The sequence below is a fragment of the Tachysurus fulvidraco genome, chromosome 7 (assembly GCF_022655615.1).
Source record: "Tachysurus fulvidraco isolate hzauxx_2018 chromosome 7, HZAU_PFXX_2.0, whole genome shotgun sequence".
NCBI lineage: Eukaryota > Metazoa > Chordata > Actinopteri > Siluriformes > Bagridae > Tachysurus > Tachysurus fulvidraco.
The window spans coordinates 6,818,098-6,840,974 of NC_062524.1; the positions used below are offsets into that span (position 1 = coordinate 6,818,098).

Below are 22,877 nucleotides of genomic sequence, written 5' to 3' on the forward strand. Positions count from 1 at the left end.
GAGGGATAAAACAGACCCAAATACAGGGATAACAAATTAAAACTGATTTTATTAACAAAGACACGCGATAACCGGAACCAAAACACTTACCGCAATGCAGGGGAAATAAATACACAATAATTTGCCCAATAATAAACCGGTGAGTAAGACAAGACACGTGACAGAAACGCCCCATAATGTCCAAGCGGAAGTCCTGACAGTTTTTGTTTCTGAACAATCAAAACTGGATAGTTGGGTCTGGTCATTTCTTTCAATCTTTAAGTGACCAGGTGATCATATGCTTCTGTTGCAGAATCTGATGTTTTCTCCTGCTGTTGTAGCTCATCTGGCAGCTCAAGGTTTGGTATATTATGCTTTATGGGATGTTTTTCAGCTCACCACGGTTTTAAAGAGTGTCAATTTGAGTTTCCCCTAAACTTCTTGTTAGCTCAGACCTCTCTAAACTCTCTCATCAACACCGTGCTTCCAACACCGGTCCATATTTACAGCATACATTTTTATAGTATATAAAAGAACGAAACTTATCCTTGTTTGAAAATATCGAATCCTTTATTATTTTTGTGGCAGTACATAAGTAGACATGTAATTTTTTTTTTAATCCATATAAATTGTATAATTTTGTATAGAACAGCAGAAACATGCTAGCCCTCATGAAGCATTGTTTTATGAACATCAAGTAACACAGACTCTGTGGTTTACACACGAACGTTCATCCTGAAGCCCATGCGCCAGAGTAAATATGTGGGACAATGATATATGTGACCATGTCAGTTCTGCTTAATTACAACACAATATAATGTAAATTCCTCTGTTATGTTATTAGCATCTCTCTCTCTTTTAAGTGCTTTAAGGCTTGGCGTTCTGGTATCACAGTTGGGAATGCTATAGAAGTAGCCACAACACAAACCTATGTACAGGAGCTGTAGATTTAAATCATTAACACCTTAAAGGCATGATTAAGGATTTTTCAGTGCTGCAACAAATTTATTGTAGTCTACATCCAGTGTAATAACACCTATTAAACCTTATTTTTTATTCACCAACAACTAGAGATTACCGTAGTTTTCCTTTCATTCAGATCTATTAGTTACTTACAAACAGTGTACAGTCCAAGCACAGGGATGAGCAGATGAAGATTCAAGACCTTGCTCAAGTGTCCATCAGTGTCTCACTGGGAGTCAGAGGATGTGAACTCATAACCTTATTGTTACTATTACTAAAAAAAATGCATGATGAACACTAATATAACAATAAGCATTTATATATATATATATATATATATATATATATATATATATATATATATATATATATATATATATATATAGGCTTCATAGGCACTGCTGTAACTACACTTCGGATGGACGAGGAAGGAATAAAACACAACGTGGCATATTGTCATAGGAAAATAATCAGCAACAAGTATGTCTGACACCTTGCATTACCGTAAAAGAAATTATTTTCCAGTACCACCATAAGCTGAAGTGTTTTATATCTCTTATAACACAGCAAAGAACCTATTAAAGGATGGTACTTTTTATCTAATTAGAGTAACCTTTAATGTTGCAGAGAACATAACAAGTCAGCCGATGTTACATTACCGAAGCAGCTATAAACAGTGATCAATTTAATTATTAATAAAAAATTAATAATCAAACAAAAAGCTGCAGCTTGTCTTGTTAATGAGAAACCCGTCTCTCTGTCTTTCACATTGAAAAACCTTAATGAACAGCTTTACCTCTGTCTGTTACAAAGCGCTGACACAGGAGTAGCATTCACTTCATAAAAAGCTAAATAAAATGTTAAATAATCAGTTTCTGTGGCACATCCAACATATAAATCGAAAATGGATTCGAACCAGAGCTTTAACACCGTATAAACCCGTGTAGCCCGGAAATGATTCAGAAATCGATTCAGAAATGAATCAATCAACTTTCTGACCAATCAGAATCGAGAATCCAACAGCACACCTTATTATTAAGTGTTTAATAATAAACGCTTAGATATTATAGACATTTTATTCGTTTTAACCTTGAAACTGGTCTGGTCTTACTGACAGCTAACCGAAACATTTTATATCATTTCTAAGTGCTTATTTGTATAAAGAAGAATTATCTGCCACAAGAATAAGAACATTTAAAGGTTGAATTTACTTACTTTTTACTGACATTTCATTATGGTTCATTTTCATTCCATCAGCCTAAATGAAAAACAAAGGCTTCTTGTGTTTGGGTATAGGGAATGTGGTGAAATATGGTACAGTCAGAGAGTCTGGCTTGTAAAGAAGAAATGAAATATGCAGTACCGATCAAACGTTTAAGCACGCACGATCTAAAATGTATTTCATCAACGTCTTAATCTAAATACTCATGAAAAAAAAAAAAAAACTCCCAGAATCCGTCAGACTTCAGACCCCTCATTCACATAATGACATATTTTAATTAAAACGAGTTAAAGAATACTGAATAACAGTTACTGAGTAATATGATTAACTGAACCATAAGCCAAGAGAAGTATAATGCTTAGATTATGTTTCTAGGCCAGTTTTTAATATAAAGATTATATAGGATAACCTGGCCTTCACAGTCTCGGGAGAAAAAGGAGGCAACAAGTGCTCTGTGCTTGTAAGAAAAGCTGAAAATGACAAGAGCGTGAAAATATTTACAGAGAATTTATGCTGTTCCTTTCTCACCGCATAATTTTATCACAGTTGATGTTTTCATCATTACAATCAACTTCATTTATTTGTTTATCTTAAGGAACTGACTTATCTCGTTTAGGGTCGTACTTATTTTTATTCCTGCATGGTTTGGGACTACAACTGGAGAACCCACAGGAACCGGACACGAGTGAAACTACACAAAGGCAGGATCGAACCTGGGACCCTGGAGATGTAAAAACGTGTGTTGAATCTTACTGTATACTGTATATAAATCTTAAAGGTTCATTTACTGGCTCCTTCTATGAAAGCCATGTGTACAATAACCTACAAATATCTTCATAATGTTATCATGTTAATCATACTATAATCATTGTTATAATTCTATGACTATGAAAAGGCGCTCATAGCAATATCTGTAATTATTTAAAAATGAATTCAAATGCATTATAAGCAGCGTTTATAACACATTAGAGCACCAAATCCAAGTAAACCCCAGCTCTGGCTTGCATAGTACATTATAGATTATTATCGTATTGAATTTAAATTTTAAGTGTAGATTATTGACTGACAAATGACATCATAGCCTAATTATAATTTCTTATAAGCGGTAACTGTGTAAAAAAAAAAAAAATCTATTTTTACACAAAGCCACGAAACCTTTTTTTTTTCCAGAAATTGTAATGTCAGCCTAAAGTTAGCCTCATGCTAACAATTCCTAATGCTTATATAGATACCTAAAACCGATGTGTATAATGCTGTTCTAGTACATTACATGATATGAATATGTTCATAGTTAATTGTAGATATGACCTTCATAGGAAGCTTTTCTATTATTGACTGGGTTAAAGCAGGAATGTAGCTGATTTCAGAATCTTTTAAGCTGTCCTACTTGAGAGTTTATGAAAGAGTTACTAAGAGTCTGCCATTTTACATTCACAGAGTTTTAAACGACTAGTAAGTGTAAATGTCTTTAACAAAGCCTATACTGATGGTGAGAGGAGGGTTTGATTATTTTCTCTCATTATTTTGTGGGTCATGTGTGGGACAAGCTCTGGTCAACGCAGCAGAACAATGCTTAGGTACACATTCTCGTTCTCATTTACTGTCTCACGTTGTATCCGTTAGAGCAGAAACTTAGCGGTAGAAAAAACGATGATCTGTAGAAGGGAAAACATAATCCTCTCTGCCTTATGTAAGCTGCCCAGACACGATATTGATAGCGGGCATTTTTCACCCGGCGGCCCTCCTGCTTTCTCCCCACCGGCCAAGGTTAATTAGCAGTTATTAGAGGAGAAGTACAGAGTTTTTTCTGCTGGCAGTTGGGGTGGCATGACAAATGAAGGAACAGATGACTCCGTTTGGCTGCCACTATGACAATGTAACGGTTGTATGTCTGGACGGGAGGTGAGGGGTGTGTGTGTGTGTGTGTGTGTGTGTGTGGGTGGGGGATGTTTCAATGCAGTGAGACTCCTTCAAGTACTCTTCAACCCACTTGATTAACACTGCCATCAATCAGTGACGCAGCTGAATACAAATCGTTGCCGAGAAGAGCCGCATGATATACTGCTTCTTAAACGGAATCTCAAACTTTAATCTCAATAATTGGAAATTGAGATAACAATATATCTGATGGCTGATATATGTAATAAATACATAAACAAGCCCTTAAACATGTCACCAAGTGGTTTATCATGTGCTGTTGTATTGATTAATACAAAGTAAAAAGTAAAGTCTTCACCCAGGATTCAACACTGGGGGTTTAAATATCACAGCAAAGAACACAACCACAGAATGTAGCAATATTATTATTGCTAATATGCACGACATGCAGCCAGGTTGTAGTAATTATAATGATTAGGGATGCTACCCGATACTGGCACACCATGAATTATTTCTTCTCGTAAATCACTCTAATACCAACATCCGATAGAACATGATAATATGTGATGTGAGAATACATCATTGCTCAAATGAAAAGACTAAACTAAAGTCAAAGCAGATCGTATACCGTGCTCTGTGAAAATATCACAACATATTCCTTTAACACCAGAAACCAGAGAGAGGAGTACGTAGTAAACGCTAGCCATGTGAGAGAAAACGTCTCTGGATAACGCAAGGTGAGTAAAAATAGCAACACCGAACCCGTTATGAGTTATCGACAACGAACGATTCTGAAGAACGAAACCTATTGTGTTTACAGCTGTATTGAAACACTTTTCCAAAGTAGAACAAAACCCACTCTGCTCTGCAATCCAACACCATCGTAACTAAAAAAAAGTACAACACCAAAGTAACTAACATGGCTAGCTAATGCACATCATTTAAAATCAGCTTGCTAACGTACAGTAATAAAGTACAAGCTTAGTGGTGAAAGTGTATGTTGATATGTTCGCAAGCTTTTCATGGCTGCCATATACTGTATACAGGAAACATAACCAGAGCAGAATAAAATATGAAACAAACAAACAAACAAACAGAAAACGCATTGAAACATGGTTTGAAAAACGCTATCGACGGAGTGGCATCCCTAATAATTATAGTCCCAGTAACAACATGAATTTATAAGTAACACATATTACAAAAAAGTTTGAAGTAATAGTTTGGTGCTTAGTCTAGAGCATACAAACTAACTCTTGGATCTAAGTGTTAAATAAATGATTTCCTATAAATGATATTGTGTGTCAACAGATATCAAGCATTATTATAGCAAAACTGTACTGCCTCCGCACATGTCCGACACATTCCTCATATTTGCACGCCCTGTCGTGGTACAAATCAATTCTTTCTAGACCTCTGACCTGCATTAAGCATGTTCTTATTGCTTCCTGTAAACCGACGACTTGTTGAGTTTGTCCCTGGAGGACGAAGTCCGCGTCAGCGACTGTGCTGTAAGTGACAAGTCCATCTGTCCTGACACTCCAATAACATGCTGTCAAACCGCTCCCTCATCTCGCATACTTCACTTAAGCTGTCAAACCATAAATTTATTACACAAGAATGAGACAAGAGGGCGTCGAAGGTCTTGAAGGAGATGGGACACTGGTAAGAAAACGCTTCGGGAGGAAAGGCACCGGAATCTCTAATGGAGCCATACGTCACAGCAGAAGCATAATTATAGCAGTACTCATAAAACATGAGCGTTACCAGGTAATGAGAAGCAAAGCAACTTAATAAATACTCTACGTTTATATACTCATCATCGACGGCAAGCTGTTTGAGTTACTCAAGGCGCACGAGTGATTAAATATATTCTCCATCACTGCATTAATATAATATACGCATATATCGTCTATACTGTATATCGCAATGGGATTGATGTGGATGGTGTGATGGATGAGGTTCAGCGTGAGCCACTGTATTATTCATCCTCTGGATTTTAACTCGAATGCCCTGAGAGCGAGAGAGTGCTTATGGAGAGAGATCACACTGCACCAATACACATTATCACGTTTACAGCGGTGACTCCTTTTCAGGGTGGAAAAGAAACCTCAAGCGAGGAAAAATGAGTTGGAAGAAAAGGAAATGCATGACGAAAAGAGGCAAAAAAAAAAAAAAGATTGAAAAAAATAAAATAGAGAATATGCAGAGAAAAAGACAGAGATACGTGAAATAGCTTCAATTTATCCCCTTCCTCATATGATCCTGTTTCAGCACTGATAAGAAGAGAAAGCTTTGGGGGGAAAAAAATTGTTCCCCTTCATTCATAGCACGATTCCGGTTTATTATCGTCTTCCCTCAAAGGCGATGACACATTTTGCTTATCTGTGCGAGGCGGCGCTGGAGGCAGAGTGTCCTGGGATTTCTAGTTCTCTCTTCTCAGAGCTTAGGGAACGTCTCTGTTTGGAGCCAGACCCGAGGGAACGCCCGGTCATGCACTTTTCAATTCTCAGGTCTTGGCTTCATTCTTCAGATGTGCTCAAGTGGACTCGTCAAATGTACTAGAGTGTATCATAGTCTTTGTGTACTTCGTAGACAAGCACCAAGGGGTCCGTATTTGTGGTATTAAAAAGTCTTTTCAAATGAAGATGGGCACTCGTGTTTCACAATAATGTCATTTGATGGCTTTCCGGTATGTCTCAGCTCTGTGGGAGAACACATCAACAATAAGAAGCCAAAAAATAAACGGTGTATGTCAGAGCACTGCAGGCAGAATTTAAATCAGGACTGCAAATAAATTGATAATAAAGATCTGATATTAAATATAGAATGACTACATGGGACCTGTACTCTGTTCACTCAGTGTTTAGGATGTACTGTATATCAGAAAAAGAGCTTATGTCACATTCCAAATGCATGCCTATGGCAAACGCTCCAAATCACCAAAGCAACCTACATCAGGAACTGTTTCTGTCTCTGAACCATCAGCGAAGTGACCAGATTTCTGATTACAGGCACCTAGACTTTGCAGACTCACTCCAAACATACACATTATCTACAATTTAGTAACCTGTTTCCGGACAAACTGTACCATGCCTTCGTTAACTGTTGGTGCTTTATTTATTTTTGTGCTTTATTTTGCCCATACTTCTGTACCTAGTCTTGGTATTTTTGGATACCAATTGTAACAATGTTTGCTAATGGCCTGACCTTTTTCCCTGTCCTTAGATCTGGTCTCAGTCTCATATTCTTAGACCTTCGGTGGCATAACAGCATCAAATTTGTGCGTAAACCATCATGTTACAATTCTAAAGAAAATTCTGCTATATTCATGTAGACAGCAAGCGGATAGTATATATAAAAAAATGGCTGATTTTGATTGATCTAGTCTCCTCAAACCTAACTCAAAGTGGCCTTACAATAGCATTACAAAATCTCTCAGAAACTCATTGGTAAATTTATTAGGTTTAACTCTATATACAATTATAAAAAAAACATGTGGCTTTAAACATGTGGTGAAATGTTGAATATATTGGAATAAAGTACATGGAATATATCATACAAGTATAAATAGACTTACATGTCCTGAGGCTAAAGCCTGTTATTGCCTGTGGTTGGTTAGACCTTGCTGCGCAGTAGACCACCTGTAGGGTGCTCGGGGGTGCTGCACTCCGACGAGTTCTTGGCTTTGTCCTTGTTGTTGTTGGGCTCGTTGTCTTTAATGATGTCGTACTGACGGCAGAAGAGAGCTATTACACCTGTAAAGAGACAGTTCAGATTAAAGGCAGTCCCAAATCCAGTCGTGATGTCACTGACTTCAAACGGGGACTCATCAAACATGGCTAATGAGACCTGATCATGTCTACTTTTGTCTATGGAAAGGGTGATTAACCTTTTCAATACTGGGGGCCTTTTCATCAGGAGGTAAATTTAACAGACCCCAAAGATTATTTTTTTAGCTTGGCTGATTTCATGACCTTGTTTGATTACACCTTGAGTTGAATTTTCCTCCTCGGTCACTGTTTTGAACCAAAGAAAGTCAAAGTATTTGTCACTGTACGTTCAAAATATCATTGTACGTTTAACACAAGCTTCATAAATTATGCTGTTTCAAATATTTGTCCATTGTTGCTATCGTTACTATGTAGGCTACACATCTCATGTTTCTGTTGACTAATGTTGAGCTTGATGGTATCTATAGACGCTGATCTTTAAAACTAGCATGATGTGTTTTTCTGCTAGCAGATTAGTTATAGACTTTGGCACATACAGTAACATCATTTTGGGTAATTTACATGCAGCACTTTGACTATGTGTACAAGACCATAATGTGCTAACTAGCTAAAATTAACCAAACTTAACAAACTAAACCTACTGTATACCAAATGCATAGATTGTATCATTAAATTACAAAAAATAGCATAAGCCTTCAATGACTTCTGGGTCATTTCTGCTCCTGAAGTCTTCATCCTTCATTCTTCATCTAACACACCTAGCAAGCTTCATCCAAGCTAATTACAATTGCGTTTGGGAGTTTTCTCAAGAGGAAATGGCTAGAGAGTGTTATTGGAAAGCTGGGCTTGAAAAAAGGTTGAAGTGGAGAGAGAAACTCAGGGATAGTGATGGATGGGGGATGTCAGGAGGAGAAAAAAAGATAATAGAAAAGCTGAAGATGGATCTCTGTACATTTGGGCAAATGTTACTAACCAATTATAAATGAGCTCTGAAAGTGTGAAGCCGGCTTTTGTTGTTCTTAGCTGTTCCACAAACTTCAGTAGTGAACATTTATTCTGGACTGTTTCATGTTTTCTCTGTGTTAACATGTTCATTTCAATCTAATGAAGGGCTTGTTAATTAGTCAGAGTTGAGTCAGGTGGTACAACACGGAAAACACACTAACACACTGAACAACAGGGGCTTATTCCCTTTCAGTGCCTGGGAAACACTGATCCGGTTCTTTTTTCTCCCTGTCTAACATGGACTACACAGAGAATGGAAAACCCCTGTGGCCCAATTAGACCAAAGAAACTTAGAACCACCCCCCACCACCACCTTTCTCTCTCTCTTTCTGTGTATCTTTCTATCTTTCGCTCTGTCTCTCTCTTACACAACATTACATTTGGGTTAGTGGGCCAATCTATCATTGGCATCATCATGAGAACTCAGCAATGCAAAGGGCAATATTGCGAGAACAATTTAGGAATTGAATGGCACAGCTCTTAAGATGTATATCTAAAAAATCTCATGATTCACATCCTGAGTGTTGCCACATTGGCCAGTTTTCCTCCCAAACGGTTTTACAAACAAAATGTCCTGGGGCTGTTGGATAGAAATTACGATTCAAAGTTAATGTCTAATGCAATGCTAGTCTAATAGTGACTACCAATGACTCAAATTTAGATTTGGTTTATCTAGTGAATTTATTTAGTGTATATCAAGCATCGCGTTAGTTCTGGCAGGCCACGTTGTCAAGCGTGCACCAGCTGTTAATCAGCTGTCCACGACGCGCACCGATCCGGTTACAACATCCATATAACCCGACCCTTTAAATTCCCTCCTCCAACCCCGACTCCACCATGACGGAACCTGTTTTCATTGTACCAGTTGTACCAGTTTATGTCTTAAATCTCCACATATATTTCTCTCTCTCTCCCTCTCTCTCTCTCTAATTATTTAATTATTTATTTATCCATTTATTCATTTATTATTTTCCAAAAAAACAAAAACAAAACCCAACTCTATGCATGATTAATGGTTCTGTTATATGGCGGGTCTATTCTATTTTCTAGTTGCTGCCCTCCCCGCTCTGTCCATGCATGCGCACGGACAGGCACGTGGATTCCTGCCCAGAACAGAACCATACAGCCAACACTAACTGTATGCATATTGTCTAATAAATTCTCATTTGACAAAGTGGTCCTGACAGAATTGAGACCCGTATAGTTTGGAACGGAATGGCATCTGTGTTAAGTTGTAAAATGTGGGGGAAAAAATTATATACTGGATAAATTTTTAATTTTGAAAGCAATTTAGGAATCCACAAATACCTTTGCACCTAGCAACTACCGCTACTACTGCTATAAATAATTCACTTGCTGCTACTACACACCTTCATTGTCATTAAATGCATTAAATGCATCCTTCTGCAACTGCGACTTTATCACATCCACATACAATACATTACTTGTCAATGCCAGTGTGTGAGAAAGCTTTTATTTATTTATTATTTGACAATCTGAGTATTTACGTATATGCGACCTCCTGTAGAATTATAACACTTGTTATAAATATTTAAAAATATACTTGCTTGCTTCAGAGGGTCTCTGACTGCTAAGAGTTGAGAAAGGTGACTGCATTGAGATGACAACTGCTACTACTACTGGAGAAAGAAGAATGTTGTTGATTAAAACTTAAAACTTTTGGTGTAAATGTGTTACCTGCCCACATGATCAGGACCACTACTATGATGATTAGCTCTCCGGCCCTCAACTGTGCCTGACCAACCTCCTTCATTGTCACATCATCTGACAAGATAAACAAACACAATGGAACACGGTTAGACTGTATTTCAGCAAACATGACACATAATATTTCTCAGTTTTAAACATTACCTAAGAATGTACAGTATGTTTTAAAAGGAAAAAGTATGTAATTTAATCATCCAGATGTGAAGTGGTGTGTTTACTAATGAGAAGACTAATGAGTTGCTGAGGGCTTTGATCATGAGCTGTGATCAGCCACTGGAAATGGAAGGTTTCTTTCAAGAGATGTTTCTCTCCTTCCGGTCCTGTCTTATATATCAGGAGACCATCCTTCTTGGCAGCAGATGTAAAGTGCCTGGTGGTAATTAGGAGCATTTGTGAATTCCCTATTTGTGTTAGCCTCTGATGAGCCCTGGAGGACAGTCCAGCTGGATTGACAGAACAGCCTTAACAAAAGGACCTCATCTCTTTTTGCTCAAAGCTGAAAAGTTATTGTTGTTTTTTTTTTCATGCTTCTGAAGCTGTGCTTTTTTGTTTTCTCTGTCTGCCTGTCAATGCAGATGCATGTCATAAGTCCAGAACAAAAAAGCAACATGAAGCCACTTCACCTTGAAACAGGAGGCGTATGGTGAAAAGATTAACTGTCTGTGCTCATTAGCCACCCTCCAGCTATTTGAAATGAAGTGAAGCGGAAGACTACTTGCTCGATTAACTGGAGAGAAACTCAAGTGCTAATGGCTGATCATGGAACTGTGTTTTTAATAAACGCGTGACTGTCACCGTTGATATGTTGCATTAAAAGTGTGTAAACTAGCCATAAACGATCTCCGTTAGCTACAATGTCTGTATGTGCATTTCTGCTTCAGTCAAAAAAAAAACATCAGTTTTCTGCAACTTTAAAACTGTTTCCATCCTCTACAGAATATGCAAATGCTAACGACTTAACTCATTATGATCAACACAACACAGCTGCTTATGTACACAGTAAACGTTGTAATTAATTTTGAAAGGCGCAATCAACATGTCACTTGTTCATCTATTACGCTGCCTACAGAAAAAAAATATTCTTGGACTTCTCCTGAAGTCTAAACCATTTTATATGACTCATTGTAAAAGGTTTTGAGAAAACAACACGGGGTCATTCTCAGAAATGGATGTGGGAGTCAAACAAAACATTGCACATTCTCTGGCATTTTGTGGTGAAAAGCTGTTGGAAAGATATCTTCATTTTTTTTTTCTTCACTGTAATTGGGGCATCGTTTACATCATTCTCCAGGACGACGTGAACCGTATCGGAGCTCTACCTGAAATATCGGAAGTGATGAATAATAAAACGGTTGCCGCAGGTTTACTGAATATCTGGGTCACTAAATGTATTTTAAAACATAAACCTAGACAATATTATGGGATGTGTAGCTAGGGCAGGTCATCCTACAATAAATGCTGACATTTTCACTTTGAATTTGAGTGTATTCTTAGAGTAGCAGTATAAAAGCCACCCTGCTGCGTTTATGCATGAATCGATGTTAATGATCTGGCTGCAAACCATTTTCTAGCTCGCTTTTCATCGTATGCTGACCCCAGCCTCAGTTTTTAATGCACGCGGTCAATATCCTACGTCTGGCAACTATAGAGAGTAATGAAGTAGAGTATACTTGAATATTTTCAACTTCAGACTATAAGTCTATAAGAAAGAGCATTAATTATATACTTTTACGTGGTATATTTAAGCAAAATTGTATATAAGTGTGAATTTTTGGGATAATTTACTTATCCGGATTTCTATAGCATGTTTGTGACATACACCAATAATATGGATATGGTACTGTGAATATACTGCATCAATGTGGGAGACCCTGAAAAATACCCCATTACTCTTAATCCTTAAACACAATATTGTACTAGTTTTTTTAGTCCAAAGAGTCCACTTTGTCTTTGCCAGTAAAAAGGATCTAATAACACTGATAATAAAATAATAACACTGGATTGAATTTTCAACTTACCAGGACTTTTGGAGGCCATTTTTTCAGACTCTTTTGGTGTGCGGAAAAGGACAGGGTCACTAGGAGGACTTGTGCCACTCATGCTGATAGACTGCACATGGACAATGTACTCTGTATCAGCCTCCAAATCCCATAATGCACATGAGCGAGTGGTAGTGTTCACTTCCTGGATGAAACGCATCATGCGCACGTCCTTCTTCTAAAATATACAGACAGGAAGAAAGACATTTGAGAGTCCTGGTACTGCCAAAAAAACATGTTACAAGAGTGTGAGAAAAACTATATTTCAGTACCAAAGAATAATTTAAATTGTTGTATTTCCCATATATTTATTCACACCAGGTCCCCATCAGGTCTCCTGACATGTGGCACCAGTCCCCCCACCCCCCCCCCCCACCCCCAATAAGTCCCCATAAGTCCCCATAAGTCAGATGTTATCTTAAGATGGTACAGTAAAAGGTTATGTATTTCATTGGAATATTTAGACATGGCCTATTACCATGCATGGAGGAATTTCATGAATATATATGTTATATATTTGAAGAAGAATCCTTGCTCAAGGGCCCAACAGTAGCAGCTCAGCAATACCGGGGCTTGAATCCCGATCTTCTTGAATGTGTATAGCCTATTACAAACAGTGGCCATAAAATGGAAAACAGGAACTTAGTGTAGTGTGGAAACTGTCATGCCTTCTTTTGAACCAATGTTGTGTTAGTCAGCTGTATGGTCTGGTCTTTATCAGCAATCAGGTCTGTGCTGAACTCAAAATTTACGATGACCCGTTAGTTCCTCAGGAGCTCTCGGCTGCACTATTGTAGAAAGGACATTATTTATATTTACACTATTTACTGTAAAGTGTCACCCAAATGAGGATGGGTTCCCTTCTGTGCCTGGTTCCTCTCAAGGTTTCTTCCTCACATCATCTCAGGGAGTTTTTCCTTGCCGCCGTCGCCTCCGACTCGTTCATTAGGGATAAGGATAAATATATAGTATTTTAAATAAAGTTAATATTTTTAAAATTAATTTTAAACTTTAATGGCATATATATATATATATATATATACTTAATTATTTTTATTCTTATTTTTTCTTCTTATTATTATTATTATGATATATTTATTTCTTTCTTTTTTTTTTTATCTCTCTTCTGTTTCCATACTTACATGTTACATGTATGTAAAGCTGCTTTGAGACAATGGGAAATTGTTAAAAGCGCTATACAAATAAATTGAATTGAATTGAATTGAATTGTGGAACAGAGTTTTCAAAAGCAAAGCTAGTCATTAGTAATCAGTATTGCAGTTCCTTGCAAAGTGGGATTGAAGTGGGATTATATGTCATGTGCAGTCAAAACAAGTCCAGGTGAAGATTCTGGAAAAGTATTAAACAAGATTTGTAATGATTCGTTAATAAATAATCCATTCATTTTAAAATTGGACTGGAATTTAACCATAAAAACAGGGTTAGAGCCTTATACTCGTACTCTATACGTATTGAATCCACTTCTTTAACCAAAACAAGAATGAGCGAGAGGACGTGTGTGACATAGAAAGGACTTTTATATCCCGCATACATTTCGTCAAGGTCACAAGTTGATGACTTTGTTGTTAGTACTCAGCAAAAAAGGGAAAACTTTGCTACTTCATAAGGAAAGTGCACTTGTGGCAGTTGTATACTGGAATGAAAGGAATTAGAAGAGGCCATTGTTGGCTTGGTATTGAAACTCAGGCATAGCATTTGGTCTGGGAATTTGGTGACAAGCTGTAATGGCTTTGCGCTTTAACAGATGGTGATTCTGCTTTTCATTACTGGAGCACACAGAGTACCAGCACATCTCCCCTGACTGCTCTCTCTCTCTCTCTCTCTCTCTCTCTCTCTCTCTCTCTCTCACACACACACACACACACACACACACACACACACACACACACACACACACACACACACACACACACACACACACACACACACACACACACACACACACACACACACACACACACACAGCACATCTGCTAACGTTTTCTACACAATGTCTAAAATGTATATGCTGTCCATACTGGGTCTAAGCTACATACTTAAATATCCACATGGACAAAAATGAATTAACTACAATACTCATTTCATACATCAGTACCTGCTGTGTGATGGCAAAGCCGATGACCGGATCTCCCTCTAGGATGTCCCATGTGACCACAGCCGCATTGCCCTCTAAGGTCTTGATGGTTACATTCAGTGGGGCGGATAGGCTGTCTAAAGACACCAAAGTAGATACAGTCAGGTGTTGAAAGAGTCACTCTTTTCCACAGCTTTAACTTATACACACAGAAAAATGTCAACAAGTTAAAGCTGGAAATATCACAGACACTCATTTCTAACAGCAAATAAGATGGTGTGTGCTTCAGATTGTGGAAACACTCCACTGCTCAACCTGGTCTGAGGTCACGCTCAATCGATAGTTCCATTACACTCCGCTTTTATTTACTCATGTGGGAGCTCTTAGATTGGTATCTGAATGTGCCTTAGAGTGTTAAATAGCCTACAAATAAAAAGCATGCAGCCATCTTTTCTGTGGCAGTAAATTTTATCTTTTATGCATAAAATAAGCATCATGCAGTGAGAAGAATTTGCATTGTTATGACTGTGCGTGTCATTTGGCTGCATAATAATGCAGTGATGAATAAATCAGCTCAGTTAACACCTAGTTATCTCTAAAGTTCTCGGAGCCCAGATAGTCGGCATTGCATTATTTATAAAAGCATCCCGAATTCACATCCATTAAAATACAGACAACAAAAAAGGTCAGCTAAAAGACGTGTCTTCCAAATTATGCATTAAGTGACACACACACACACACACACACACACACACACACACACACACACACACACACACACACACACACACACACACACTGTTGTTTTTGCCAAAATTTAGACTTGATGATATCATGCTGTGGGGAAGGCACATGCTATTTCTGTAACGGAATCAGAATTGTTTGTTTGCCAAATGCAAGTTGCACAAATATATTTTCTCCATGCAAAAGTCAATAGTCCATTAAATAGAAATGTTTAAATCTAAAATTGCTGGAAACATCGGAAACATTACAAAAAAACAAACAAACCCAGGTGTAGAAATGCCACCAGTGTCAGTTTTGAGTTCTGGCTCTTGTGCATCCTCAACCTCATCCGCTACTCATCACTCGGGTTCGAACTGGTCTAGGTTCAGGTTCAGGACTACTGACTAGATTGGTGATGAAGTGGTTTGATGAACACAAAAAATGAATTTGAACATATCCAATGGCCTGCACACTCACCAGATCTGTATATTATTAAGCCACTTTGAGGGTGTTTTAGAGGAGAAACATTTTTCTCCACCAGCATCACGTAGTGACCTTGCCACTGTACTACAAGAGGAACGGATCAAAATCCCTGTGGTTGCTGTGCAGGACTTCTGGATATCTGTCTCAGCTCAGGATGAACTCCTACTCTGGTGGAGGTCCTACTCCTTTTTTGCCACCAGTACAGCATGAGTTCATCCTGAGTCGACAGATATCCAGAAGTCCTGTATGGCGGCCACAGGGATTTTGATCCATTCCTCTTGTAGAACAGTTACTATGTTACTGTGCAGTTTAAGAATATTGTACTTAAGTGTATTGCACTTGTATATTAGTTAGAATAGAATAGAAGGCTTTATTTTGTCACATATTCATTACAACACAGTGAAATCCTTTCTTTATACTGTATATCCCAGCTTTGGAGGTTAGTGTCAGAGCACAGGGTCAGCCATGATACAGCACCTCTGGAGCAGGGAGGGTTAAGGGCCTTGTTCAGGAGCCCAACAGTGGCAGCTTGGCAGTGCTGGGAACCCCTATCCTCTGATTAACACACCAGAGCCTTAACCGCTTGAGCCACCACTGCTTGTTAAAGGATCCATGCGAGAGTTACAGTCCGAGGACAGAAGCTGTGCAGATGACAATTAATCCCAATCTATACAGCTGCAACTCTTGACCTTTCACTCTGGGATGTTGCCTGCTTTGTGTCTTGTATTAGCTCTTCAGGACAAACGAGGGTACAGCTCTCTAAATTTGTTCAGCGAATTTCTTTCTACGATTTCAACAATTCACTGTGAAACCTAAAACCGTGCAATGCAGCGAATCCTTCGTCATTACGACAGTGATTTACCAGAAATAAAGTCTTCCCTGTATGTGAAACAGAGCCATTTCTACCAAAGAGAATATTGACTGGCAATCAAAGTTAATGACACAGTGATAAAGTTTATATAAACTAAATTGCTGAGTGACATTTCCTATGCAGTGTCATTTGTTATTCCCGTAAGACGTGAATAACGTCCGAGTGCGTTTAATCGGTCGAACGTGTTTCGTCGGCTAATAATGGGTGTCGTATTCCCTGTGAACACGCCGTGCTGAAGCAAACACTGATGGTCTGTTCTCAAAACTAATATGTTTTGAACATTTTGAGTGACTCCTGGTTTACCGAGAACCTTTCCTCGTAATCCATCTTCTCAATCCAGGCATCATTATTGCTTATGATCATTTTCTTTGTTGGTAAGAGCTTGTTGTCTTGTCTATATCTTGCTTCCAAAATGTGGTTCCAGCTCTGTGGTATGAATAAGTGACCAGGAGGTTGTAAACACTAGTTCTTATCTTACTTGAAAGCCATTAAATATGTTTAAATTAAAAAAAAAAAAAAAACATATATTTTCTCGTAACCCCACACATTTCCTATAGGTTTCTCAATGTGGATACTAAACGTTTCTTAGTCTTGAATACTTCAAATTAAAATGTATTAAATGAGTCAATTACCATAAATTAGTATTAAAAACAAAGTGGTCATGTTGTTCCTTTTTAAATGAATTCACTTGGAAGTAGCAGTTATTGTAGTGGATGGACAGAAGCGAGGCACTAATAAACACAACGTTTATGTGAGGAATAACGCGCTGATGGAACGACGGTGAATTTAAATAATCACTGACACGGTGGTGTGATGCGGACCTTTGTGCAAAGAGCTCCTTTTTACCACAAATCACAACATATCGTACTCTTTATCCATTTATTGTGATGTCTGTATATTTATAATGTTGTGCTTTCTGCATAAAAACCATACCGGTCTCTCTTTTTTTAACCTGCTCTTCAAATGAATAAAACAGAGCTTTTAGTGCTGCTGAGTGTAATGAGTCTGTCTGTGTTTTTGCCCTGTTTTTGTCTGCTGTCTTGCCCTGTTGTTGTTGTTTGCTCCGCCCACTCATTGGTTACCATGGACACTAATTGTACTCAATCTTTCCCTCAGGTGTGTTGTTTTAGTCTCTGATTGTCTCCGCTTTGTGATTGGTTCCTGTTTGCTATATCTACTCTGTTTGTTCACTTCCCTAGTGTGAGTTGTTATTGTATGGGTGTCCTGCCTGCCTGGTGTCCTGCCTGGTGTCCTGCCTGGTGTCCTGCCTGGTGTCCTGCCTGGTGTCCTGCCTGGTGTCCTGCCTGGTGTCCTGCCTGGTGTCCTGCCTGGTGTCCTGCCTGGTGTCCTGCCTGGTGTCCTGCCTGGTGTCCTGCCTGGTGTCCTGCCTGGTGTCCTGCCTATTAAATGTTTAACTGCGATTAGATCGCCACTTGTCTTCGTCTCACGGTTACACCGAGTAACTAGAAAGCTATAAAACACTACTTAATGACTTATGAAGTCTTTCCTGTGAAGTATATATTGAGGTTATGTTTTACTTGCGATGACACGGGAGGCTTCTTTGAAAAATGATAATAATCATAATCATAATAACAAGATGGAGATACTGGATACAGTGGAAGTGATATGAGACGATAAAGAATAAGAACAAGCGTGTTTGACGGCTCAGAGCTGTGCTATTAAAGATCATTCGGTCACCCTCTGACCAATCAGAAGCAAGAATTCGGAAGCTCTGTTGTATAAATAGCTTCAATCCATCATGTTCTTTATTTGTCATGGTTGCTTGGATACACAATTATCTTCACATTACTGATTTCTAATAAGTTTTCTCTTGAGTTGTTTACTAGAAAATAGCTTTTTTTTCTGTTTGCCATTTGCTCATAACGCTATCTCTCGTTCAAGCTGTCTGTAATTTGCTTGTATGTGAGAACAGATTTTTCTTCTCTGGGTTACGGTTACAGTGGAAATATATAAAAATAGATAAATATAATACATCGCTGATTAATGTGTGTGTAGTGCTGGTTTTTAGGTCACACAGATGCTGGGGAGTTTGTACATTGTGCTCGAATTTAGACGACTGCGCCGCTGCCGAAAACCACATCTAGACTCGAAATATTACCATGCATCAACATCAGATAAAAGCATCAGCGCCTTCATAAGTCGGTTATTAAAATGCTGTGAAAACTAACAACAAAATGACACTAATATCATTTCTGCACTCATTTAGTGACCTGATAGGACTTCTAAAGGGTGTGTATTGTCCATGTTTACCTTTGGAGTCACACACGTTCAGTTCTACAGCACATTAAACCTTTCAATCACAGTTTCACACAGTTTCATCTCCTTCTGCTTTCTTTCACCAGTTTCTCAGTGGCTGTGTGTGTGTGTGTGTGTGTGTGTGTGTGTGTGAGATTGGGTGATGATACATAGCCAGGTCACCACTTCGCCATCTGAGCCTGCTGCAGTGATTTATTCTGCCAGGACTGAAAGCTCAGGATCCTGGCACAGATCGACTTCCTCCTGAGCCCTTGGCCAAGCCAGGTCTCGTAAATATGCATCCTCTCAACATCTATCTCTAGCCTGGGCCACCTAAAGGAAGTATATTTTTATCCCGAAACCTACAACAACACACAATACGTCGAGATCTTTGTGCTAATTCCTAGTAACGTGTCAGTTTTCTTCGAAACATACAGTACAGGTGTAGCATGTCAGTGTAGACATTCATAACTGCACAATGTTGCATTGTTTGTGGGTTAGAATCTGATTGCGGACACACTCTTTTTCGCTTTTTTGAACAATCAACCACAAAAGAGTGAAGTAAGAGGGATCAGACATGTCTGATTAGTGGATATGCAGCTGGAGCAGTAATTATGTATCTATATCCCAATTCCAGCCAATGATATCAACCTCACTGTCATTAGCTTTTACAGTGCTGCAACTGGGTCAATGTTAAACATGGAAGTTTAGATGCAGTAAGTGAGTGTATCAATGAAGACATTCACTCTGTAATATCATCTGTTTTACACACACAATGTATAACTTGTATCTGTACGTATAATTTATGTGAATACGTGCATGAAATCCGCTAGTAATTGCCGCCAGTTAAGCCGCAAAAAGTCAGCCATTACGTATTACAGAGTAATAATAAAGGTCAGGGTCATAAAAATTGCGCAGTGAAAGGGAATTTTCTTCACAGACAAAAGTTTCTTGAGGAATTTTCTGACATCAATTACTCACACAGCGAACGTGACCGAACCGAATAGTCTCTAAAAGTGAAAAGTAATTATGGACCTTTTCAAAGTGTCCGTATCTGCCCGGATTTATCTCAGCTACTGTGGAGAGAGAGGGTGCTCACAATAGGCACATATCCAACTTTGACAATTTTAGGAGATAACTTGCGCAAAAGGTTTTGCTGAGCGTATGACATGCTGAGAATAACCCGAGTCACTCTCAGAAGGAAATGTTAGTATTTTTAGAAGAAGGAGAATCAGTCTTAATTTTGTCATATCTACATTACAGTGCAGTAAAATCGTTTACTTTGCATGTTCCAGTTTGTTAGGAATTTGAGATCAGAGCACAGGGTCATCTATGATCCAGAGAACCTGGAGCATAGAGGGTTAAGGGCCTTACCCAAGGGCCCACTACTGGCAGCTTGGATGTGCTGGGGCTTGAACCGCCAACCTTCTGATAAGTAATCCAGAGCCGTTACTTTTGGGAAAAACAAGGTATTTGTCTTGTTGCTGGGGTGGGACCATCAAGGGTACATGATGTGTGCTTTAGTGTGTTTGTTTTATCTTGAAAAAATGTACATTGTGTATATTTAATTGCCGTTTCAGTGTAGGTGTTAATTATGTCCAATTATATGCCTTCAATTTTTTTAAAGGTTCCCTTGATTCTACAAGGAAAAACACCATTTGCTAGCTTTATTTATACAGCATGTACACCGAAGCAATGATTTACTGAAGGTTTGTGTGTGTAAAAACCGGATCAACAGAGAAATGCGTCTTTTAAATGAGCACAAAATATCCAGTGAATATTTGGCTAGTGCTGCACATAAGTGCAATACACAGCATGGTGTCTATGCAAAGATATTAGTTTAGTTCCTGCAGCGTGACTTACTGCAGCCTAAATGTCAGTTGGCTGAGCAAATCAATACCACTAAAGGGCAGATATTAAATCCATACAAAGAAGTTTTTTGCCTTTACAAGATGAAATAAAAAAAAAAAATTTTTTAAATAAATAATATATATATTATTATTTATATTATTATTTATATATAAATATAAATAATATATGTGTGTGTATATATATATATATATATATATATATATATATATATATATATATATATATATATATATATATATATATATAAACATCATCTTAGTCTCTCGATATAATGAGAAGCCATCTTGGGAGCCAATAATCACTAGCCTAAACCTGGTGAAGTTATGGAAGCGTTTTTTTCTTGATACCTAATCACATACGTGTGGCACTTTTTTGGAGCATCACTAAGATCCAGACTACAGATAAATCTTCTTTCCTTCTCTCCTGCTTTGCATGGCATCAGTCACACAAGTGTAAAGCCCAAGCAAAACATGCAGCGACAAGCAAGTTACAAGAACGCACATGCAGTTGAGTTCATCTTAGCATATTAGTAAATCAGGGCTTCTGTATCTACAAGTATAAAATTTATTATTAATGAAAGAAGAAATATGATAGAGAAGATGTGCTGTTATGGGAGAATGATCGATGATGAGGTGGTGTGATGCATCCTGATTGTGATAATGAAGCTGATTATTCATGTCTCTAATTGTTTTATTTCACTTAATCCACAGCAATATTAATTAAAGTTTGACATACCTTGTGTTAGGGAACATTCTCTTATTATAGCAAGTATAAACTCATCACAGACTCTATGTAACAAAGCAATTTCATGTTATTTTATATCTTTATATCAAGCAACCAGCAAGTCCCTGTGTAACCTAATCCTCTGTGTGAGAATATATTCTTCTTTTCCCCCCACATCTTTTGTCTTTTCTTTTACTTTGCATTTCCTCCCTTTTTACTGTACAAAAAATTGCATTTATTTTTCGATCATTTGATTTTTGTATCTTATTTTATTTTACATTGAAATACTTTTAAAACTTTATATCAGTTTCTTTTACGTATATACCCGAACATTTGTAAGAAAAACCAAAGCATTTCAGTACATTTCAGTACTGTGCGTTATTACGTGAAATAATACCTACAGCATGAAAATGATGCAACCAGCAAAATAAAGAGAAATTCATGTTTATTGTTCTACACAGAATATCAATAACAACTGAAGGGATATAATGACTCGGTTTCATCACATGGTCCTGCACTGTGCTATTAAATATTTCAGCGTCTGCCTCGGCACTGTGTAAAGTGTCTACAAACATTATTACAGAAGAATGGTGTCGGTAATGACAAGTAAGTAATTTCACTGATATTGTCATGCTCCTGTGCCTGACATAATATCAGAAAAAAAGTGCTTAACATGGATTTCTTAACACTTTTCAGTACATTTCTGATCTCTTTTTCCCCCTCACATTGTGCCGTATATATTGTGAGCGTCTGCTGCACGACTGACTGGTTGAGCGGATTAAGCCTCTGATTGCCGAATTTAAAATCTCAGCCAAATGCGTCACTTTCTCTTCAAGTCCGTCATGATGACTCTGTCAGCAAAGACATTCTGGAGTTTAACCCCTTAATACCCAAGGAGCTTGTCTACAGATCTAGATGAAATTCCATCACTCGCACAACTGCATACACATTTCCAATCAGTTTGACTGCATTTACTTATTACAAACTGGAGGTTTAAAGGGTTGATGATATCTGGGCCATTTTTGTGTCCTTGGTTATGGCCTTGGAAAGATGGAAATTCCTAATATATGAGTCACTGCCAAATCTTCATTAGTGGGCTTTATCCTGGTTGGGATCACTCATGAATACTGGGAAGACTACGATGCCGGCTTAAGTACAGACGTTCACAGCTAGGGGCAATTTATTCTAGCTGGTTCACTTGGGAGGTGCAAGTAAACCAGAGAACCCTGAGGAACCCAAGCAGAACACATGTGAAATGCCAAACTTACAGTAACACAAGCTCGGAGTCACTGAGGAACACTAGTGCACC

General features: G+C 38.1%; 1 protein-coding gene across 1 annotated transcript in view; it reads right to left on the reverse strand.

Moving 5' to 3' along the window:
• Positions 1-3,500: 3,500 nt before the first annotated feature.
• Positions 3,501-22,877, reverse strand: part of fndc5b (fibronectin type III domain containing 5b) — a 22,031-nt gene continuing 2,654 nt past the window's right edge. The window contains exons 2-6 of the mRNA XM_027133735.2: positions 14,662-14,777; positions 12,525-12,723; positions 10,477-10,563; positions 7,620-7,797; positions 3,501-6,744 (exon numbers count right to left, since the gene is read on the reverse strand). Of these exons, the coding sequence (XP_026989536.1) occupies positions 7,658-7,797; positions 10,477-10,563; positions 12,525-12,723; positions 14,662-14,777 (542 nt within the window). The 3' untranslated portion in view covers positions 3,501-6,744; positions 7,620-7,657. The remainder of the gene's footprint in view (positions 6,745-7,619; positions 7,798-10,476; positions 10,564-12,524; positions 12,724-14,661; positions 14,778-22,877) is intronic.